Here is a 17,553-nt window from a genome sequence, read left to right on the forward strand (position 1 = left end):
GATCCTTAGGACAATTCTGACCCATTACTCAGAAAAGCTTCTCCCAGGAGTGAGAGTTTTATGCAAATTTGTGGGCATGACTAGGAACCAGGCAGTGGAATACTTAAAGGTAAAGGTAATGATTTCCCTTCCCCCGACCCAGAATAGGTTTGGCAGTGGAAGATAAAAAGAAAAAGGAAAAAAAAAAAAAGGATCTGAGTTCTAATTCCTTTTCCTCCACCAATGAGCTAATAAATTCTGGGCAAATCATTTAGGTCATCTATCAAAGAGTGGGAAGTGGGGAAGAGGTGAACCAAATCACTAAGAAAAATCATTCTTCTAACTTTAACATTCTGTGATCCTGATTCATTGAGGGAGAAGGAAATATCCAGATTTTGCTGACCCTATACAATCCACTGTATATGATCCATAGATTTTGGGAGTCCTGGTATCAAACAGTTTCCCATTACCCGCCCTCCCCAAGCCAATTCACACTGAATTGGACTGAGGCTTGAGTGTGAGGAGTGTATTTGCTGTTTGCCACTGCTCGTTGTTGACTTTAGCCAGTAGCTCTGTTTACAAACCCAGGTTGGTTTTCCCAGCGCAGTTAATTAGACAGACCAAAGACATCTGGTGTGAGGACCAGGGAGGGCATCTGCTCCTTCCCCTCTTTCTCTTCACTACTCACCCCACCCCCATTCCCCTCCCCCCACTGCAGCCAAGGGGCTCGGACTGGACAGAACAGTCCTAATCAGGACCAGACCCCAATCCCAGCCAGACCGTAGGCCTCTACTGGAAGCCTGCCTCTCCAATTCTGTCACTTCCTATCCTCCAAAACTGGGAATCCAAAGGGCTAAGCTAGAGTTCTTTGGATCAGGGGAGGCTGGATTCTTGGGGTTTCTCTGGATCTAGGAAATCTCGGGGAATCAATGCTGGGAATGGCATTCTGAGGATCACATGCTGGGAGAGCAATGAGAAAGAATCTGATACAGCTTTTGCCTTTCTTCTCCCACCCACCCCCACCCTAAAGCAAAAAACGGAGGAAATCTTGTTCCATATTCCCATGGATAGAAGCAATGATTATGCAATTATACCAGGTCCTCATACCCCTAAATGAGTTTGCAGATAAACTTAAATCTATACCCAACTCCTGGGCATTCCAACAAAAAGACCTTTGGGGGTTAAAAAAAACCGGCCCCAACGAAGTCACCCAAAAAGGCTCCTCATTCTCTCCTCATATCCTTCTTCTTTAAACTCTTTTACCCCACCCTCTCAGCGGTGAAGGCCCAGTACCTGTCACCTTGGGGGTTGGAGTGGGGAGGGGTGCAGCTAAGGAAGGAGGTTAGCCAGACTTGGCTCAGGAGGGAGGCAGGAAGGTGACCAGAAAGATGATGGGGGCTGGGTGAACAGACCCAGGGTGGTCGGGAAGTGGAGTGCAGGAGCGGAGGAGGGGGAGGAGCAACGGCTTATCTCTCTCAGGAGGGGGGAAGCTCACTCCAAACAGCTAATGCACTGGGGTGTGAAAGCCCCTCAATTAGCACTAATGATGCAATCAGGGAGGGAGGGGGAGGGACTGGGCATCTCAGTAGAGTTAGTTCTCAGGCAGACACACACATATACACATACACAGTGTTAAACACACAAACTCATATACACTGACATCCAGAAAAGTGGACTATCATAGAAAAGAGACTCTTAAAAATGCACTTCAATATGCGCATACACACCTGTAGCAGTTGTACATACATTAAGCAACTCAACCAAGTTCTATTCATGCACACACACAGGATGATATGCACAAACAGCTCCTGTTCTAGTTCCAGAATCCTCCAGATAGCTAAAAGATAGGTCCCTTTACATAGAAGCGATCATAGAAGGGGTGCCTAGAAGGAGACTCCTCCTTTAGTCCGGGTGGCTTTAGAGAGGCCTTGAAAGGACCTTATGGTAGTGGGGATGGGTGGAAAGATTCAAATCCCGATGGTATCGTGATACCCCAGCCTCAAACACCTGAACAACTTTCACCCCCTCTTCTCCCCAACCTTACACGCAGGTGCTTAAGCCCCTAGCTTGAAGTCGCTCGTGTAGTTGACGAGGGCCCCAGTACTCTCACCCTCGCCACAAGCGGGAGGATGGATGGAATGCTGAGTTAACAGCGTTGAGTATTGTCTGGGGCCTTCCCCTCCCAGAAGGGGAACTCCAGCTCCCGGGCCCAATAGCTTTCAAGTCTCCTATCTTCAACACCATTCTAATTTGCTGCCTGTTCTCTACACCTTTATGTGACCCTCCCCTGTTATCCGCAGCTCGCCCCCTCCCCCACTCCCAGCCCCGTTACCCGCCTCCCGCCCAGGTCCCGTTATCCGCCTGCTTTAGCTCCGTTATCCACCCTCTAGCTCTATTCCACAGACCCTGCTCGCTGCCGGGTCAGAGAGTCATACGCTGCCCTTTCTGTCCCTCTCCCCCGAGCTCTCCGGCCGGTTCCCCGCATCCTGGGGCCACAGAGCTGGGAAGGGCCAGAGCTGCCTCAGCTCCGCTTCCCAGGCCGAGGAAGGGGAGGGGGGGCGGAGGTCCCGCTGTCAGTCAACGGGAGAAGGACGGGCTGGGCGGCCGGAGGGGGCGGTGCCGGGAAGCGGACTCGGGCCCCGGGAGGAGAGAGGCGGGGGCGGGGGCGGGGTAGAGGCGGGGGCAGCTCCGGGCCTTATAAGCAGCTGGGGGAGCGGGGGGGAGCAAGAGGGAGGCAAGTGTCAGGCTGATGCGCCGCCTGCGAGGGGCCGGGAGCTGGACCGGGACCGGCGGGGCCATGCGCGCGGGCTGGGCGGGGGTCCGGCGGGGCGCCGACCGCAGTCGCCTCGGAGCCTGAGCGATCCGCGAACGGGGCCGGGGGGAGAACGGGGCTGAGCAGAGCAGAGCAGAGCCGGGAGGAGAGGGGGACGGGAGCGGTGATGCGGCGCCGGCGGGCCGCCGTGGCCGCGGGCTTCTGCGCCTCCTTCCTGCTTGGCTCGGTCCTCAATGTGCTCTTCGTGCCGGGATCGGAGCCGCCTCGGCCAGGCCAGCCCCCCGGCCCCTCCCCAGCCCCGGCCCCGGGCCGTCGCGGGGGTCGCGGGGAGCTGGCGCGCCAAATCCGGGCGCGCTACGAAGAGGTGCAGCGCTACACTCGCGGGGGACCCGGGCCCGGCGCGGGCCGGCCAGAACGGCGGCGCCTCATGGACCTGGCCCGAAGCGGCCCGGGCCTGCAGCGTCCCCGTCCCCCTCGAGTTCCCCGGGCCCGAACGCCGCCCGACGGCACCCTGGGCTGGCCCCCAGCCCCTGACCCCCCGCGGCTGGGCTGCGCCGCGCTCCGCAACGTGTCCGGGGCTCAGTACGTGGGCTCGGGCTACACCAAGGCAGTGTATCGGGTCCGCCTGCCTGGCGGCGTCGCCGTAGCGCTCAAGGCCGTGGACTTCAGCGGCCACGACCTGGGCAGCTGTGTCCGAGAATTCGGGGCTCGGCGGGGCTGTTACCGACTGGCAGCGCACAAGCTGCTCAAGGAGATGGTGCTGCTGGAGAGACTGCGACACCCCAACGTGCTACAGGTATTGGGCTTCAAGGGACGGGGCACCCTAGTAGGCAGTGGATCTTGCAAGAGCACCACCGCAGTCCAAGAGCACCCACTTATTGGACTGCGGGCTGGGGACACCTCAGCGTGCTGCAGACAGGACACCTCTAGTGGGCTGTGAGTACTGGATGGGACACATGCCCGATAGACGGCTGACAAGAGACAACGTGTTTCCTAACTAGGGACATAACCCAGCAGGTAGCTAGGCGTGGGCCTGGCATAGTTTGAATCTGGAGGAGGGCTATGGGATTGCTCTGCTGTGAATCTTCTCTGGGGCTGTTCCCTGGTTGCTATATGCCTCCTCTGGCTGGAGCCATTAGATTCTTAGGTCCTGATCTAGCAAGTCCTTGCCAGCCCTGGGATTCTTGATAGAGAAGTTAAGTACCAGGCTACACCAGGTTTCCAGGGACTTAAGGATTTAAGGCTGTGTGCCCCACTCCCAGGCAGAGTCAAAGAGCCTTGAGCTTTGGGAATGACCTGTAAACAGTACATATCTAAGGAAAGCTCAATCTTGATGGATTGTCAGCTGAATTAAAAAGGGTGACAGTGGGGGAAGAGCATGTCCTTCTTTGGGACCTGAGTCCTCATCCCTCTGCCAGTGACCTTGTTAAAGCTATAAAGTAGTCAGGTGTCAGGAGCAGTGATTGAATCTGGATGAGCTAGAAGGGGGCCCCAGTGCCAAGGCAAGTTCGAGAAGTGACCTCACATCACTTTCAGTTTCTGCCTGAGGAGCCAGATTCCCCCCTGATTTCCAGCCCTTATGTGCATCTGTGGAGCCCCTAAGATTTAAGGGTATTTGGGAGGGTTAAAGGAGGAGGAAATCATGTAGCTCTGAAACTTAAGGGAATTGTGGAGAGTTTATTTAGAGACTTTAGAAGCCTGCCCCATGTCTGACTATGACAGAGCAGCAACACTGAGGGTCTTGTGTCCAGAGCTCAGGGTGCTCTGAGAGCTAAGCTTTGAGAACTCCAAGAGTACAAACAAACACCCCCAGCTCAGGTCTCCTAGCAGGGCCTGAATTGGGGTCCTGGTGGGGGAAGAGGAGGGAAGAACAGCCTGGGGACTGCAAGGATAGCTAACTGTGTCCAAGTGACCAGAAGAAAGAGAAGACCAAGTCTGAGTTCCAAGCCTATCTTTTGTCTGCTACACCCTACTAGGGGCAGGGAATGGGGAGAAAGACAGGGAATTGAGTAGAAATGAACAGGGGAAAGACAGAACTGCCTTGTTTCCTCCAAATAGAGACTGTATCCAGTCTCCCATAATCTCAGGCCTCCCTATGCCATCTATCCCTCCCCTAGGGCATGCCTCCCCCTAAAAGTTCCTCTTACCAACCCAAAGCATGGACAGAGATGTGCTTAATAAGTGCTTGTTAAATTAATCGAGGGGAACTATTTATCTCTGGCTCCTGGGGTGTATAGGATTGGAACAGATACTCCAGCTGAGAAAATCCCCACCCTTGGTGATTGCCCAAGCTCCCAGGGACACAAGTGAATGCCCTTCTAAATGGACCTGTTATCCCTTGTCTCTTCTAGTTGGAGTCTGAGAAGGGGGAGCTTGGGCCCCCTGGGTCTAACCAACCCAATTTTCTACTGAGGCACAGAAGTTTCCTCTCATACAGTGCAATAAACTGCAAAGGGAGGAAAGGGGAATAGAGCCCAACTAGGAGAATGGGGGGAAAGGGAGATATTGATGGCAATAGTTTAACACTTGATGGGTTAGAGCTGGCCCTAGAAAGCTCATCCAAAATCTTCCTTTGTCCACCTTGAGGTGTGGCCCAATTGATCATCCATGGAGCGGGTGGCTGGGTTGTCGCTGGCACTCAATGCGCTGTATGGCCTGTTTCATTTGGGTGTGTCCCACTCCCTTAACTTCCAGGGAATCTTTTTGTAAACCTTCAGGTACAACAGACTGGACACTATCAGAGCAGAGCTTTTTTCTTGTTGTTGCTATTGTTTTTCCCCTTCTAGTTTAATGGAAGGAACTCTTGTTGTGAGCTTTGATCTATTTTCCTGTTACAAAGATGGATTGGGGAGAAGGGGAAAGATCAGGACTTTTTTTTAATTTTTTATTTGGAGGAACTTCTCTCTCCCTACCCCCACTTCCACCTCAGGCATGATGACAAGCCGAGTTAACTCTCTACTCCCTTAATTTTTCCACGGTTCTTCTTTAGTCTTTGGTGTTAACTCTGGGACATATTCCCAATCCATCTCTTAGGAAGAGGTTCTAAACTACGACTTTGAGGACATCCTTCTGTAGATTTCAGAGGAAATATATGAACTTGGATTGGGTAGAAGAAGAAATCCCATTTTTATTTTTACTCATTTTTGGTTTTCCTTGTAGTTTTATGTATTTTATGCATTTAAAAGTATCCTTCTGAGAAGAGGTTCATGGGCTGTCCAAGAGAGAAAAAAGATTAAGAAGCCTACTCTGAGAGGTCAAGAGGTCGTGAAAGTTCAACCAGGAACTTTTTCTATCCTCTGAGTTGACCTTTACTCTGTCCATTTGGGGCTCACACCAAGTTTATTATAGGGTCAGGATTTTTGGCACTTTGTTTATTAAATATAGTGATGGAGCGGGATTAACTCATCCTAAAAGGAAATCTACCTGGGTAGGCTCTGGAGATTAAAAAAAAAACAACTTTAAATTAAATCTTTAAATTATTTAATTTTATCATTTAAAACTAAAAACAAGCTTTGATTGTTTGCTGACTCCTGAAATAATCAAAACTAAACCTCATATAGCATAATAAGATTTACAAAACTAAACTTTTACAAACCAATGAGGCAGTTAATCATTATTTCTTGAATGCTTACTATATACTAGACACGCTGCTAAGCGCTGAACCTACAAGGAAAAGTAAAAACATAGTAAACATTATGATTCCCCATTATGTGAATAAAGCCACCAAAATGTAGGTGAAATGACTTATCTAGGGTCACACTGCAGGTAACTGTTAGAACAGGACTCAGATTTCCCTAGGCCCCCAAGACTGACCCCTTAAAACCTAGAAAAATTGGGAAGGGAAGGTCCAATGGTCCTGCACCTTTCCTCCTCCCCACCTCTCCTTCTCCCCTCCCTCCCCACTAGCTTAGCTCTGGTCAGCCCTTTTTCTCCCTGACCATACTTGCTGAAGGAAGCTAGAAGGGGGGAGGGGCTCCTACCACGTGACAGCTGCTGCTTCAGCCCAGGGTCAGAGGGCAAAAGGCACTCTTTCCTTTTCTCTCTTTTTCTCTCTCTTTCTTTTTCTCTCTCTGTTTCTCTCCCATCTCTGCCCCTCTTTTTCCCCCTTTCGCCTCCTCTCTTCCCCCCTCCCTTTCTCCCCCTTGGTATCCCTGGGGCCTCTCCCCCTCTTCCCCCCCTCCCATTCTAAGTCTGCCTGTGCTCTTCATCTACTCTTGCCCCTTGTCTGTATGCCTGCCTGCTGGTTCTGGGTCTCTTCCTTTTTCGAAAGGAACAAAAGATGTAACTTAACTGGCCATCTTCATGCTTCCTGGGGGGGAGTTTGGGGGTGAGGGGGGAGGGTTAATAGCATCTTTTTATTTTTTTCCTGAGGGGTGTTGATTAATACCTCGTTAACAGCACATTTAACGACCTCCGGGTGTTTAATAACCTTCAGAAGTTTCCCCACAAAGACTCAGATGCTGGGCAAGAAAATGAGAACCAGGCCCAGGCTGTTCACCCAACTCAAATCCCCCCTTCCCAGTGCTGTGTCTTCCCTGGCTGATTGGGGGGAGAAAGGGGGAGGGGTGACTGGTAGCTGGCCCGAGCTACTCAGTGAAGTAGGCTTAGCTTCTCATTCAGGCCCAACATGAAGGCAGGCTAGCTGGACTCAGCTGTCTAGAACTGAGGGAAAGAGGGAGACAGTGGTGAGAGAGAGAGAGAGAAGGGGGACCCTTGGTTGTCCTTGAGTTGGACAGGAAAACTCTGAACTAGAAATAAGGAAACATATTAGCTCCGACGGAGACTTGAGTGATCCCAGCTAGAATAGCACCGTGAGGTATGTGAGGGACTCGATATGTGAGGCAGCAGCTCTGTGTGACTGTATAACTTGGAGTACTTGTGACTGTGGTTGTGGGATTGTTGAGGAGAACCATGTACGGGATTGTGAAATTCAGCTGTGTGTGTCTGTGTGAGATAATGCCCTTAACTGTTCAACGAGGCAAGTCTGTGACTTGGGCAATGGTTATCCCACAGAAAAATGGAAAGAACATCAGATTTGGAGTCACAGAATCACAAAATCTCAGCTGGAAATGGTCCTCAGAGGCAGAGACCTTCTAGTCCAACCAGGACCCATAAAAGGGTTCTCTCTATAGCCATCGTTTGAGGCTTTCCAGCAATCAGGAACCAAGGATCTCCAAAGCAGTCCATTCTACTTGGGGATCGTTTTAATTACTAGGACATTTTCCCTTATACCAACTCCAAATCTGCCTCTGTTACTTCTATACGTATCACTCCCAGTTTTACCCTTAGAGCCACACAAAAAGGATACTGAGCTAGCTCCTTATTCTCACATGCTAGATTTGAACCTTAGCTCAGGTATTTATTCTCTGATGGAAAGAACATTGGGCAGAACACTTATTGGCCTCAGTTTCTTAATCTACAAAGTTGAGGAGGCTAAAGCAGATGTCCCAAAAGTCTCTTCATCTCTCAGATGTATGATTGCTTTGCTAAGCAACCTAAATGTTCTGCCTTTGTATTTATGCTCCATGGATTCAAAAGCAAATAACCATCAACATTAGCCTACTTCACCTATCTGAACAGGGCCTAATTGCCAAGGAAGGAGCCTTAGGAAAGGATTGTTGCTTCCTGGGACTTGCCGATTTCGTCATAGCAATGTAGAATTTAGAGTTGTAAGAGAACTTAGAGAAATACCACCTCCAGTTTTCACAGAGGAGGAAACTGAAGCCCAGAGACTAGAGATTCTTCTTTCTTAATATCCACAATATTTCAGGGATGCAGAATCTTAAACTTAACAGGAAAGGACTATCAACCCCAAAGTTGAAGTCCCTAGGGATCCAAGTGAAGATTTGCTTAAGTCATCATCTTCCTTTTTCCCTACTCCTACATTTATAATGATCATCACTCTGAAATATTGTTTTGTCTTGCTCACATGTTACTTATTCCATTTCCATTTAATTAAAAAACCATTTATTAGTTACCTATTCAGTGTTAGTTCCTCACTTTTTTGGTCATAGGTTCATTTAGCTATCTGGTTAAAAGCTATATGCCTCTTCTCAGAGTACTATTTTTTAATTAAAGTTTTTTTTTTTCCCAAAGCATATGCATGGATAATTTTTCAACATAAATTCTTGCAAAATCTTATGTTCCAATTTTATCCCCTCTTCCTTCCTCTAGATGGCAAGTAATATGTTAAACATGAGAGAAATATATGTTAAATCTAATATATGCATACATATTTATACAATTATACTGCTGCACAAGAAAAATCAAATGAAACTGGGAAAAATGAGAAAAAAATAAAATGTAAGCAAACAACAAAAAGAGTGAAAATACTGTGTTGTGATCCACCCTCAGTTTCCACAGTCCTCTCTCCGGGTATAGATGTCTCTCTTCATTACAAGATCATTGGAACTAGTCCGAATAATCAGAGTAATATTTTAAAAGGCATAAAACCTAGTATGTTGGATTACAAAGCAAACTGGTTATTATTGAAATAGTTATCTATCTTATATATGTAAATGTGTATATATATATATATGTATGTATGTATGTATGTATGTAAAATTCATAAACTGGAGGTGAAGGGGAGGAATGGAACTCACAATAGTTATCTATCTGTATAGGTTATGAGGAATAAAGAATCCTGACATGGGGTAGAGAATCGAATGGGGAAAACAGGGCTTTGAGAGGAGGGTTCACTTTACAGAAATGTGTATAAATGAAAAGCCAATCATCCTGCCAGGTGAGTTGAAGTTAGTCCTTAGTGTCCTAGGGTTGAGGATTTGAACCTCAAGGTCCAGACTCCATGGGGAAGAAGGAGTTGGACCTACTTTAACACCTGGCCTAAAAAAAAGGAAAGCAACTACTCAAACTGCTCAGGAAACTAAAGCCACCTGATACTCTCTACGCCTTTGGTCACCCATGTCTTTCTCATTCCATGGTAAGCGGAAGAAACCTAGCTCGGAGTTGGGGCTTTGGGATGACAGCTGGAAAGATCTGGACAACCGGTGCTTGCTCCTCATGACCCCTGTCACTTTCTCCTCCAGCTCTATGGATATTGTTACCAGGACAGTGAGGACATCCCAGACACACTGACCACCATCACAGAACTTGGCTCCCCTGTAGAGATGATCCAGTTACTACAGACCTCCTGGGAGGATCGATTCCGAGTGAGTGGGCATGAAAAAGGGGGCACCTCCTCTACTCTCCCAGATGTTTTTCCCTTAGAAGACAGCTCTCTAGGGATAGTCTTGGTACTTCCAGCCAGAATAGAGAAGAAAAACGTTCTATATTGCTGGTGGCCAAAAAGATTTGTTTTGTTTTGTTTTGTTTCTTAAAGGCAACAAAGAAACCTGTTCTTTCTGCTAAGTAAACTTATTCTGGGCTAACAAGGGCTAGCATTCTAGATTCAGAAGAGATTTCAAAACCTTTCTTTTCACTTCTTTGACACAATACTGAAGCCATTCCTGTTAGAAAGGACTTCAAAAAGTCTTTTACCTCTTGTGTCTCAATTTCCTTCCCAATACTACCTCTCCCTAATCCCAACCAATCCCCATGTCTACTTTTGGTACTGCTAGAGCAGAGATAGAAGAATAAGCAAAAAGTGAATGCAAAGTCCCCACTCCTCCTGGACAAAGTTGAGTAGATTGGCTAGACCCTCCCCTGTGTCTCCTCAGATCTGCCTGAGCCTTGGCCGCCTGCTCCACCATCTTGCTCATTCGCCTCTGGGCTCAGTGACCCTTCTGGACTTTCGGCCTAGGCAGTTTGTACTTGTGGATGGGGAGTTGAAGGTGACCGACCTGGATGATGCTCGTGTAGATGAGACGCCATGTGAAAGTTCTGGGGATTGTATTCTCGAATTTCCAGCCAGGAACTTCACCCTGCCCTGCTCAGCCCAGGGCTGGTGCCAGGGTATGAATGAGAAGCGGAACCTATACAATGCCTACAGGTGAGAGAGACCCTTCCCCTGTCACCCTCACTCCTCCTCACATCCAGTCTGCTTCTCCTTCACAATTTGCCTCCATTATCTGCTATGGCTGTTTGTCAGTTATTTAGACTAAAACTTGAAACAAGGGAAACTACTCAATGGCTGTAGTTGACTTCTTTATCCCCTCTCTTATTCCCTTATAACTTTTTTTCTCTTTTGTTAGAACTTATGACAAATACTTTCTAAAAGTTTAGAAGTTTTGCTACTTTTAAGGATTAGAAATTCCAGTCTTTTGGGGTCCATGAATCCATACAGATATGACCTGGTACCCTAGGGTGAGGAGCAGAGAGGCCCAGGTAGAGTTCCCATGAATTTATGTGAGAGAAGAAAAGAATAATGAGGGTTTGGAGAGCAGAAAGTAAAAAACACTGTGGATGTCAGGGATGGAAAATCTGGGAAGGGAAGGGGGATATATCTCTGGGCAGGGCTGGTCTTGGATGGGGCTGGGGTCATGCCTCCTTTCATATCAGGGAGCTGTTCCAGCCCTGGACAGTGAAACTAAAAATAGATCCTTGAGTTCCAAGAAAGATCATCTGATCGGAGGAGAAGCCAGACTGGAGACTTCTTAAAATAGTCTCCAGATTTGGGGAGGGTGAAGGAAGGGGAATAAAGCAGGATTGGGGAGCACTGCCAGCATCAACACTCCTCACCACGAGGGCCACCATTCCCCTGGTCTCTGTGGATTTTGGCCTCAGATATTTGCCCTTTGGACGCTACAAGTTTGGCCCAGCTGGTAGAGCTGATTCTGATGATTATTCTGAGGCAAAAAGGAGCCAAAAATCTCTTAGAGAGGAGGGTAAAATAGAGGAGGCATAGTGGGGAGAATTCTATTTGACATAAGGCACATTATTTTAGCATGTATCTGAATGTATTTCATGATTTACTTTGACCATAGTCCTAAAGGACTGACTTCCCCTGCAGAGGTGACTACATCCTTGAATCTTTGAGGAACAAGACTCTGAAGGAGACCAGTCCTTGAAAGCTGGAATACTGACCATCACGCTGGTTTCTCTTTGGCAGGTTTTTCTTCACATACCTCCTACCCCACAGTGCCCCTCCTTCCCTTCGGCCACTGCTGGACAGCATCGTCAATGCTACAGGTGATGCCTTGGAAATATCTGCACCCTAGCTCCTCTATGAGATCTGTCCCCTCCCTTGTGACCTCTAACTATTCACTTACCTGCGTCAGGGCAGTGGATCAATAGCACAAATAATTCCAAATAAATAGATGATTCCAAAGCACTGTATCCATTGTAGAATTCCTTGTTCTCCCACCAATCATGTCTTCACTAAGAGCATGACCTCAGAAGGGAACTCAGAAACCTTCTGAGGAAAGGTTAGCCATCCTTCCCATCGCAGATAAAGCCATTAACAGCTTCCATTAGCCTTATCTCAAAGCCACATTCTGCCCCACAGGAGAGCTCACCTGGGGAGTTGATGAAACATTGGTCCAGCTAGAGAAGGTTTTGCATCTCTACCGGAGCGGGCAGTACTTACAGAATTTAACTACATCTCCTCGGGCTGGTGAGTAATGCTCATTGGGAGTCCCAATTGTAATTGGTCCCAAGGCTGAAGGGTTTGTGGAAGAAGTAGTTTTCAGAGTCTTATACAGAAAGCATGACATCAGTAGGCAGGACTGGGGACTAAATTGGAGGAAAGTATAAAATATGCCTGAGAAGAGAAACTCTCACATGCAAGACTGTTGGAGTGACATAATGAGCACTGACTGATCCAATGGCTATTATTAGTTGACCTTTGATATTCATAGATCTGCCACCGTCCAAACAGGGAATGAGACTTCTCTGGAAGAAACCAGGATGGATTCATAAGTAGGGTAAATCCCCTCCCCCAGCCTCAGACTCTGGACCCAAAACACTGGTCTCACTGAACCCTCTTAGATGAGAAATCAGTAAAACTCCAAACTGCCTCAACAGGTGAAAAGAAAAAACAAAAACTAAGTACTGGTAACCTTTGCCCTGTAATCACACCTGGTCTAAGGCTCAGCTAGACCTGTCTTCCCCCACTCCCTCCAAGAAATCAGACTGGAGTCTATTTGGAAGGACAGATTGGATCATGGGCCTCAGCTGCAGGACCAGATACTGGTTCCCCAAATTCTCAGAACGGTTGGCCAGGGCTACGTGGAACAGGGAGCAAAATTCTGGGATCTCTGGCTTGTCTTAAGGATGGCAGAGGGGGAGGGGCTCATTAGCCCTGTAAATAAAGTTTAACGAGGTGAACAATAGCCGGCTCTGTCCCCAGGGACTCAGTTTATGGGGTTGTAAATCACAGCAAACCCTGGACTTTGGTCCGGTCCCCTCTCTGGAGGAAGGAGGGTTAGGCTAAGAAAGAGAAGAAAGGAGTGAATTTCAAGAAGTTTCTAATTCATAGATTCCAGAAATGGGATCCTTCTAGCCAAGATCCCTTCTAGCTCTAAGAAAGAAAAAGAAAAGAGAAAGAAAGGGGAAAAAATTCTATGAATTATTATAATGTTGAGCTCTGAAGCTGAACCAGGAGGCAGCTGTGATGAGTATCTCCTCAATTTTTCATTGCACCAAGAAAACAGGACAGACTCTAATACATTGTTAAATGCCCATGCTATTGCTTCCAAAGTAAATATTGAGTAGCATGTTTTGCCTATAGTTTATATGTTTCCTTATTTCAAAATTCTTGCCTACCCTCCTGATCTTTTGGACGATCCTAGAACCACCCTTCCTGATTATTTTCTGATAATCAGGCCTGGAGCCCAAAGTTCAAGCTGCCCCGGAAAGCTGTGGGGTGGGAGAAGAAAGGGCAGGCCCCAAATGTCCTAAATAATTTAACCTCAGCCACAAATCCATCACATTTCAGGATGGAGTAGAACCTGTATCCAGCTGACTCAGCATGTGTATATATAAAACTCTTCACCTATGTGAGCCATCTTGTGTTCCTGTGACTATGTTGTCAACCCCGAGGGCATGAGGGACTGCGTCCATTGATTGCTTTGTTATTGGTTCCCAGCATCCCCAGTCTGGACATTGAAGGAGTTTTGACCTTTCTGTGACTTGACTTTATGGCTAACCCCACAGTTCAGCTTCAGCAGAGCGTCAGATGCTGTCATCCCTGCCCTGGGGAGAAGGCTATAATTTGGCCCCAGTTTTCCTGCTTGGGACAAGCTTTTTTCCCTTCTCTCTCTTCATTCTCAGCCTGGGTAAACAAATTGTGCCCTTGGTTTTTGGACTTATTCATGCCCAAGGATCATGTAACACGGCACTAGCTGGATGAGAACAGGTGGACCTCCCCTCCAGAGTGACAAGTCCTTCCTCCTCCTCCTTTGTAGCTCCTCTTTCCTTCTGTCTTTCTTATTCTTCTTTAGAACAAGGAATTCTAGTGGGAAAAGCATGAGATTTGGAACTCTAACCTTGCTTCTTACTTCTATGTGTATGATTTTGACCAAATTTGTCCTTCTATACTTTGTGCATCTATAAAAACAGGGAGGTTGAACTACATATTAGAAAGGTGCTGCCAGTTCTAAATCCTGTCATCCTAATTCAATTCAATAAATGTTATGTGTCTACTATGTGCCAGGCACTATTCTGAGTGCTGGATATGCTGATAAGAAAGAGATATTCCCTACCCTTTTAGAGCTTACAATCTAATAAAGGGAAACATCACACACATACACACAAAAGTTGAAATGGGAGGTGGATCAGAAGCTGGGTTTCGATGGTGTTAGATAATGTGGTTACCAGGAAAGTTGTGAGCTTCCTATAAAAGAAGGCTTTGAATGGAGATTTAATGCTCCAGTCCTCCAGTCTCCTAGTCAAAGGAGAGAGGCAACTGAAGATGAGTTGAGCAGGTGTTGGGTATCAAAACTTGAGTCAGTCCCACAGGAGTGACATCTCAGGTGATCAGTCTGTCCTGTAGGAGGAAGGTGATAAGGGGGATGGAGCATGGTGTTCTGTGGAGTTGAAGGCAAGGAATCTGATGATGGAAAATGATTATAAATGTTTATCCTAGAGTATCGACGGGTCCCAGACACTACAATCCCACAAGAGAATTACCATTGCTGGCCTTCTTATCACCATGGAGGTTGTCTCCTGTCTGTGTTCAGCCTGGCTGAAGCAATGGACATCTGTGAAAGTCATTCCCAGTGCCGGGCCTTTGTGGTCACCAATCAGACTACCTGGACAGGTAAGGCTGCAACAAGTCCGGTTCAATTCCACAAATCTTTATTAAGCACTTACCACATTCAAGGCACTGTGTGAGGCACTAAGAAGATGGCAAAAATGATAGGCTGTTGCTTTGAGTTTATATTTTGCTGGGGTTGTAGAAAAGAAATCTAACAAAGATACAAAAAAGGCAATGTAATACAGTGGGAGAAAAGACTAGTCCTGGAATATGGGAACTCACATCCTGCTTCTGACACTATTGTGACTGAGTAATTTGCTTAATTCCTCTTGGCCTCAGTTTCCCTATTCTGTACAATGACTGAGGTCCCTGATGACCTATACATCTATGATCCCTAAAGTAAATATGCAGTAAACTGAGGAGGAAGAGAATATTAACAAGTGGAAGGTTTTTCTCAAGGAGGACATACTTAAACCTGAGGGGACCCTTGAAAGAAGGTGAAAATTCTGGAAGGTAGAGATGAAGAGAGACTGTACACTATCCCTCTGCAGATGCATAGAGGAAAATCCTATTGAGTTTGGAGTCATATCAAGACAAGGTTTCTTTTCCAGTGGAGTATTTATTAAATACCTGCTGGGTACAAAGTACTGTGTTAAGAATTGGGATAGCAAAAAACAGTCTGAGTTCTCAAGGAGCTCACACTATAATGAAGGAGACAATATGCAAACAACTATGGACCAACAAGTTTTAAAGACTGGATAATGAAAGAGATTAAGAGAAAAATATTTCCTTCCCTTTAGCCTCCCCTCCCCCAGTCTGATGGGAATATAGAGCTTTCTTCCCTCTCCTCAGCCTGTCTCATCACCATTTCTATCCTTGCCCTTCAGGTCGACAGCTTGTCTTCTTCAAGACAGGTTGGAGCCAAATAGTCTCGGATCCTAACAAGATCACCTATGTAAGGGCGTCTGCTTGACCAGCCTGAGGGCTTAACTGACCTTGGCCATCAGCCCCAGAGCTGACAGTGGGCGGGAGGACATCTTGGAGCAGACCTGAACTACCAGGACACACGTGCAATAAATCAAAATGTAAAAATGTGAGTTTAGCAGACTGGTGGTGGCGATGGCGGCATTCCCTGCCAGGAACCCTGTGCACAGACTTGGGGGTGGGGAGAGAAACAGGCAATCCTGGAATGACCCTTCAGGGCCCGACATCAGGGTTGGGCTGGCCTGCTAGGACCTTGGGAGAATGTTTTCTCCCTTTGCTGAGACAATCCTGTGGGTGGCTCTGTTCTCCCAGTGTCACAGCCATGATGTCACAGTCACTGCCTTTATAACCCAAGAATGTAGGTGGAGGCCATGCTGCTTCCCCCCTTCTGACTGGTTGCCTGTCCCATGTGGGGATTGTGTGTGGACAATCAGCCACCTCACTTGCTCTCTGTGAATTGAGATTTGGCCTTGAGAGGTGGGCCATAAGTAAATATGTATGTGAGCTATTTCCTAAGGGGATGCTGTGGGAGCCCTCTATGACCTCATGAGGTTAGGGATGGGGGAAATATACCAGTATGAGCCGAAATGTGGGGGGATTGGGGAACGGGGTTGCAGCATGAGCCACAAGCCGGGACATGGGACTAGACCTTGCCTCATTTTGCTTTCAGTGAAAGCAGCAGAGCAGCAATTCCCAAACTTTCCCTGTCTTGGAGTTTGTACATCCAGAAGCTTTTGTACTTCTTGTTAATTAAATTGTTTATTTTTGTAAGAAAAAAATAAAAATAAAACAAGATGATGCAGGTGTTTGTGTTATAGCTTGAATCTTCTCCCATCTACTTTTCTCCATCCTGTTTTTAAGGCAGGGAGGAAGGGGTGAGACTTTCCTGCTCAGACCTGCACCCAAGGCAGAATTGAACCCATATACATTTCAACATCAACTCTCTCCTTCAGTGCCTGGCACTGGCTATACTGTTAAGCACTGGGGATGCAAAGATTTTTTTTAAAAGGAAAGAAACAATATTTTACTGCAGGGAAGCAGTATTCCATTGGGAGAGACAACATATACTTGCATAAGTATGTATTTCAGATGAAATACAGAGTAATTAAATACAAGTCATTTTGAGAGGGTGCTAACAGTTGTGGAGAATCAAAGTCTTAATATAGAAAGCGAGCTGCATCTTGAAGGATAAAGGAGATTCTATAACCGGAAGGTCAAAAGGGAGTATATTCAAGGCACAAAAGAGACAAGCAGTTCAAAAGACTAGGAGATTATCCTGTGTGAGGAAAAGAAAACAGATTGGTCTCCCTCCTGTACTCTTCTATATAGCCAGTGTACAGTGAGGCTGGAAATGGCTTTAAAAACCAAACAGTGTGGATAGAATGTTCAAGAATCAGGATGACATTCGTTCAAATCCTACCTCAGACATTGTTATAGGATTCCAAGAAAGTCAACTAGGTAATCAACAAACATTAGACACCTACTATGTACCTGGCACTATGCTGGGCATTGTGCAAAAACTTTTCTCTGCTTTCAAAGAACAACATGCAAACTATCATATACAAACAAGCCTTAGGATAATCAGCAAAGAAAAAGTACTACAATTAAGAAGTATCCGGAAAGGTTTCTTGTAAAAGGTGGGATTTTAGCTGGGGGAAAACTTTTGTTTAAACAAATGCTCATGGAGTCACTATTAGTCACTCTGGTACTTTTTTAAATGCTT

At 46.8% G+C, this 17,553-nt stretch overlaps 1 protein-coding gene across 1 annotated transcript; it reads left to right on the top strand.

The window, feature by feature from the left end:
• Positions 1 to 2,861: 2,861 nt before the first annotated feature.
• Positions 2,862 to 16,636, top strand: PKDCC (protein kinase domain containing, cytoplasmic). The gene is made up of 7 exons (XM_051975172.1): positions 2,862 to 3,548; positions 9,799 to 9,921; positions 10,429 to 10,700; positions 11,760 to 11,839; positions 12,156 to 12,263; positions 14,736 to 14,909; positions 15,734 to 16,636. The coding sequence occupies exons 1-7, from the start codon at positions 2,919 to 2,921 to the stop codon at positions 15,817 to 15,819; spliced, it is 1,473 nt and encodes a 490-aa protein (XP_051831132.1). The 5' UTR covers positions 2,862 to 2,918; the 3' UTR covers positions 15,820 to 16,636.
• Positions 16,637 to 17,553: the final 917 nt, after the last annotated feature.

The sequence above is a fragment of the Antechinus flavipes genome, chromosome 2, assembly GCF_016432865.1.
Source record: "Antechinus flavipes isolate AdamAnt ecotype Samford, QLD, Australia chromosome 2, AdamAnt_v2, whole genome shotgun sequence".
Classification (NCBI taxonomy): Eukaryota; Metazoa; Chordata; class Mammalia; order Dasyuromorphia; family Dasyuridae; genus Antechinus; species Antechinus flavipes.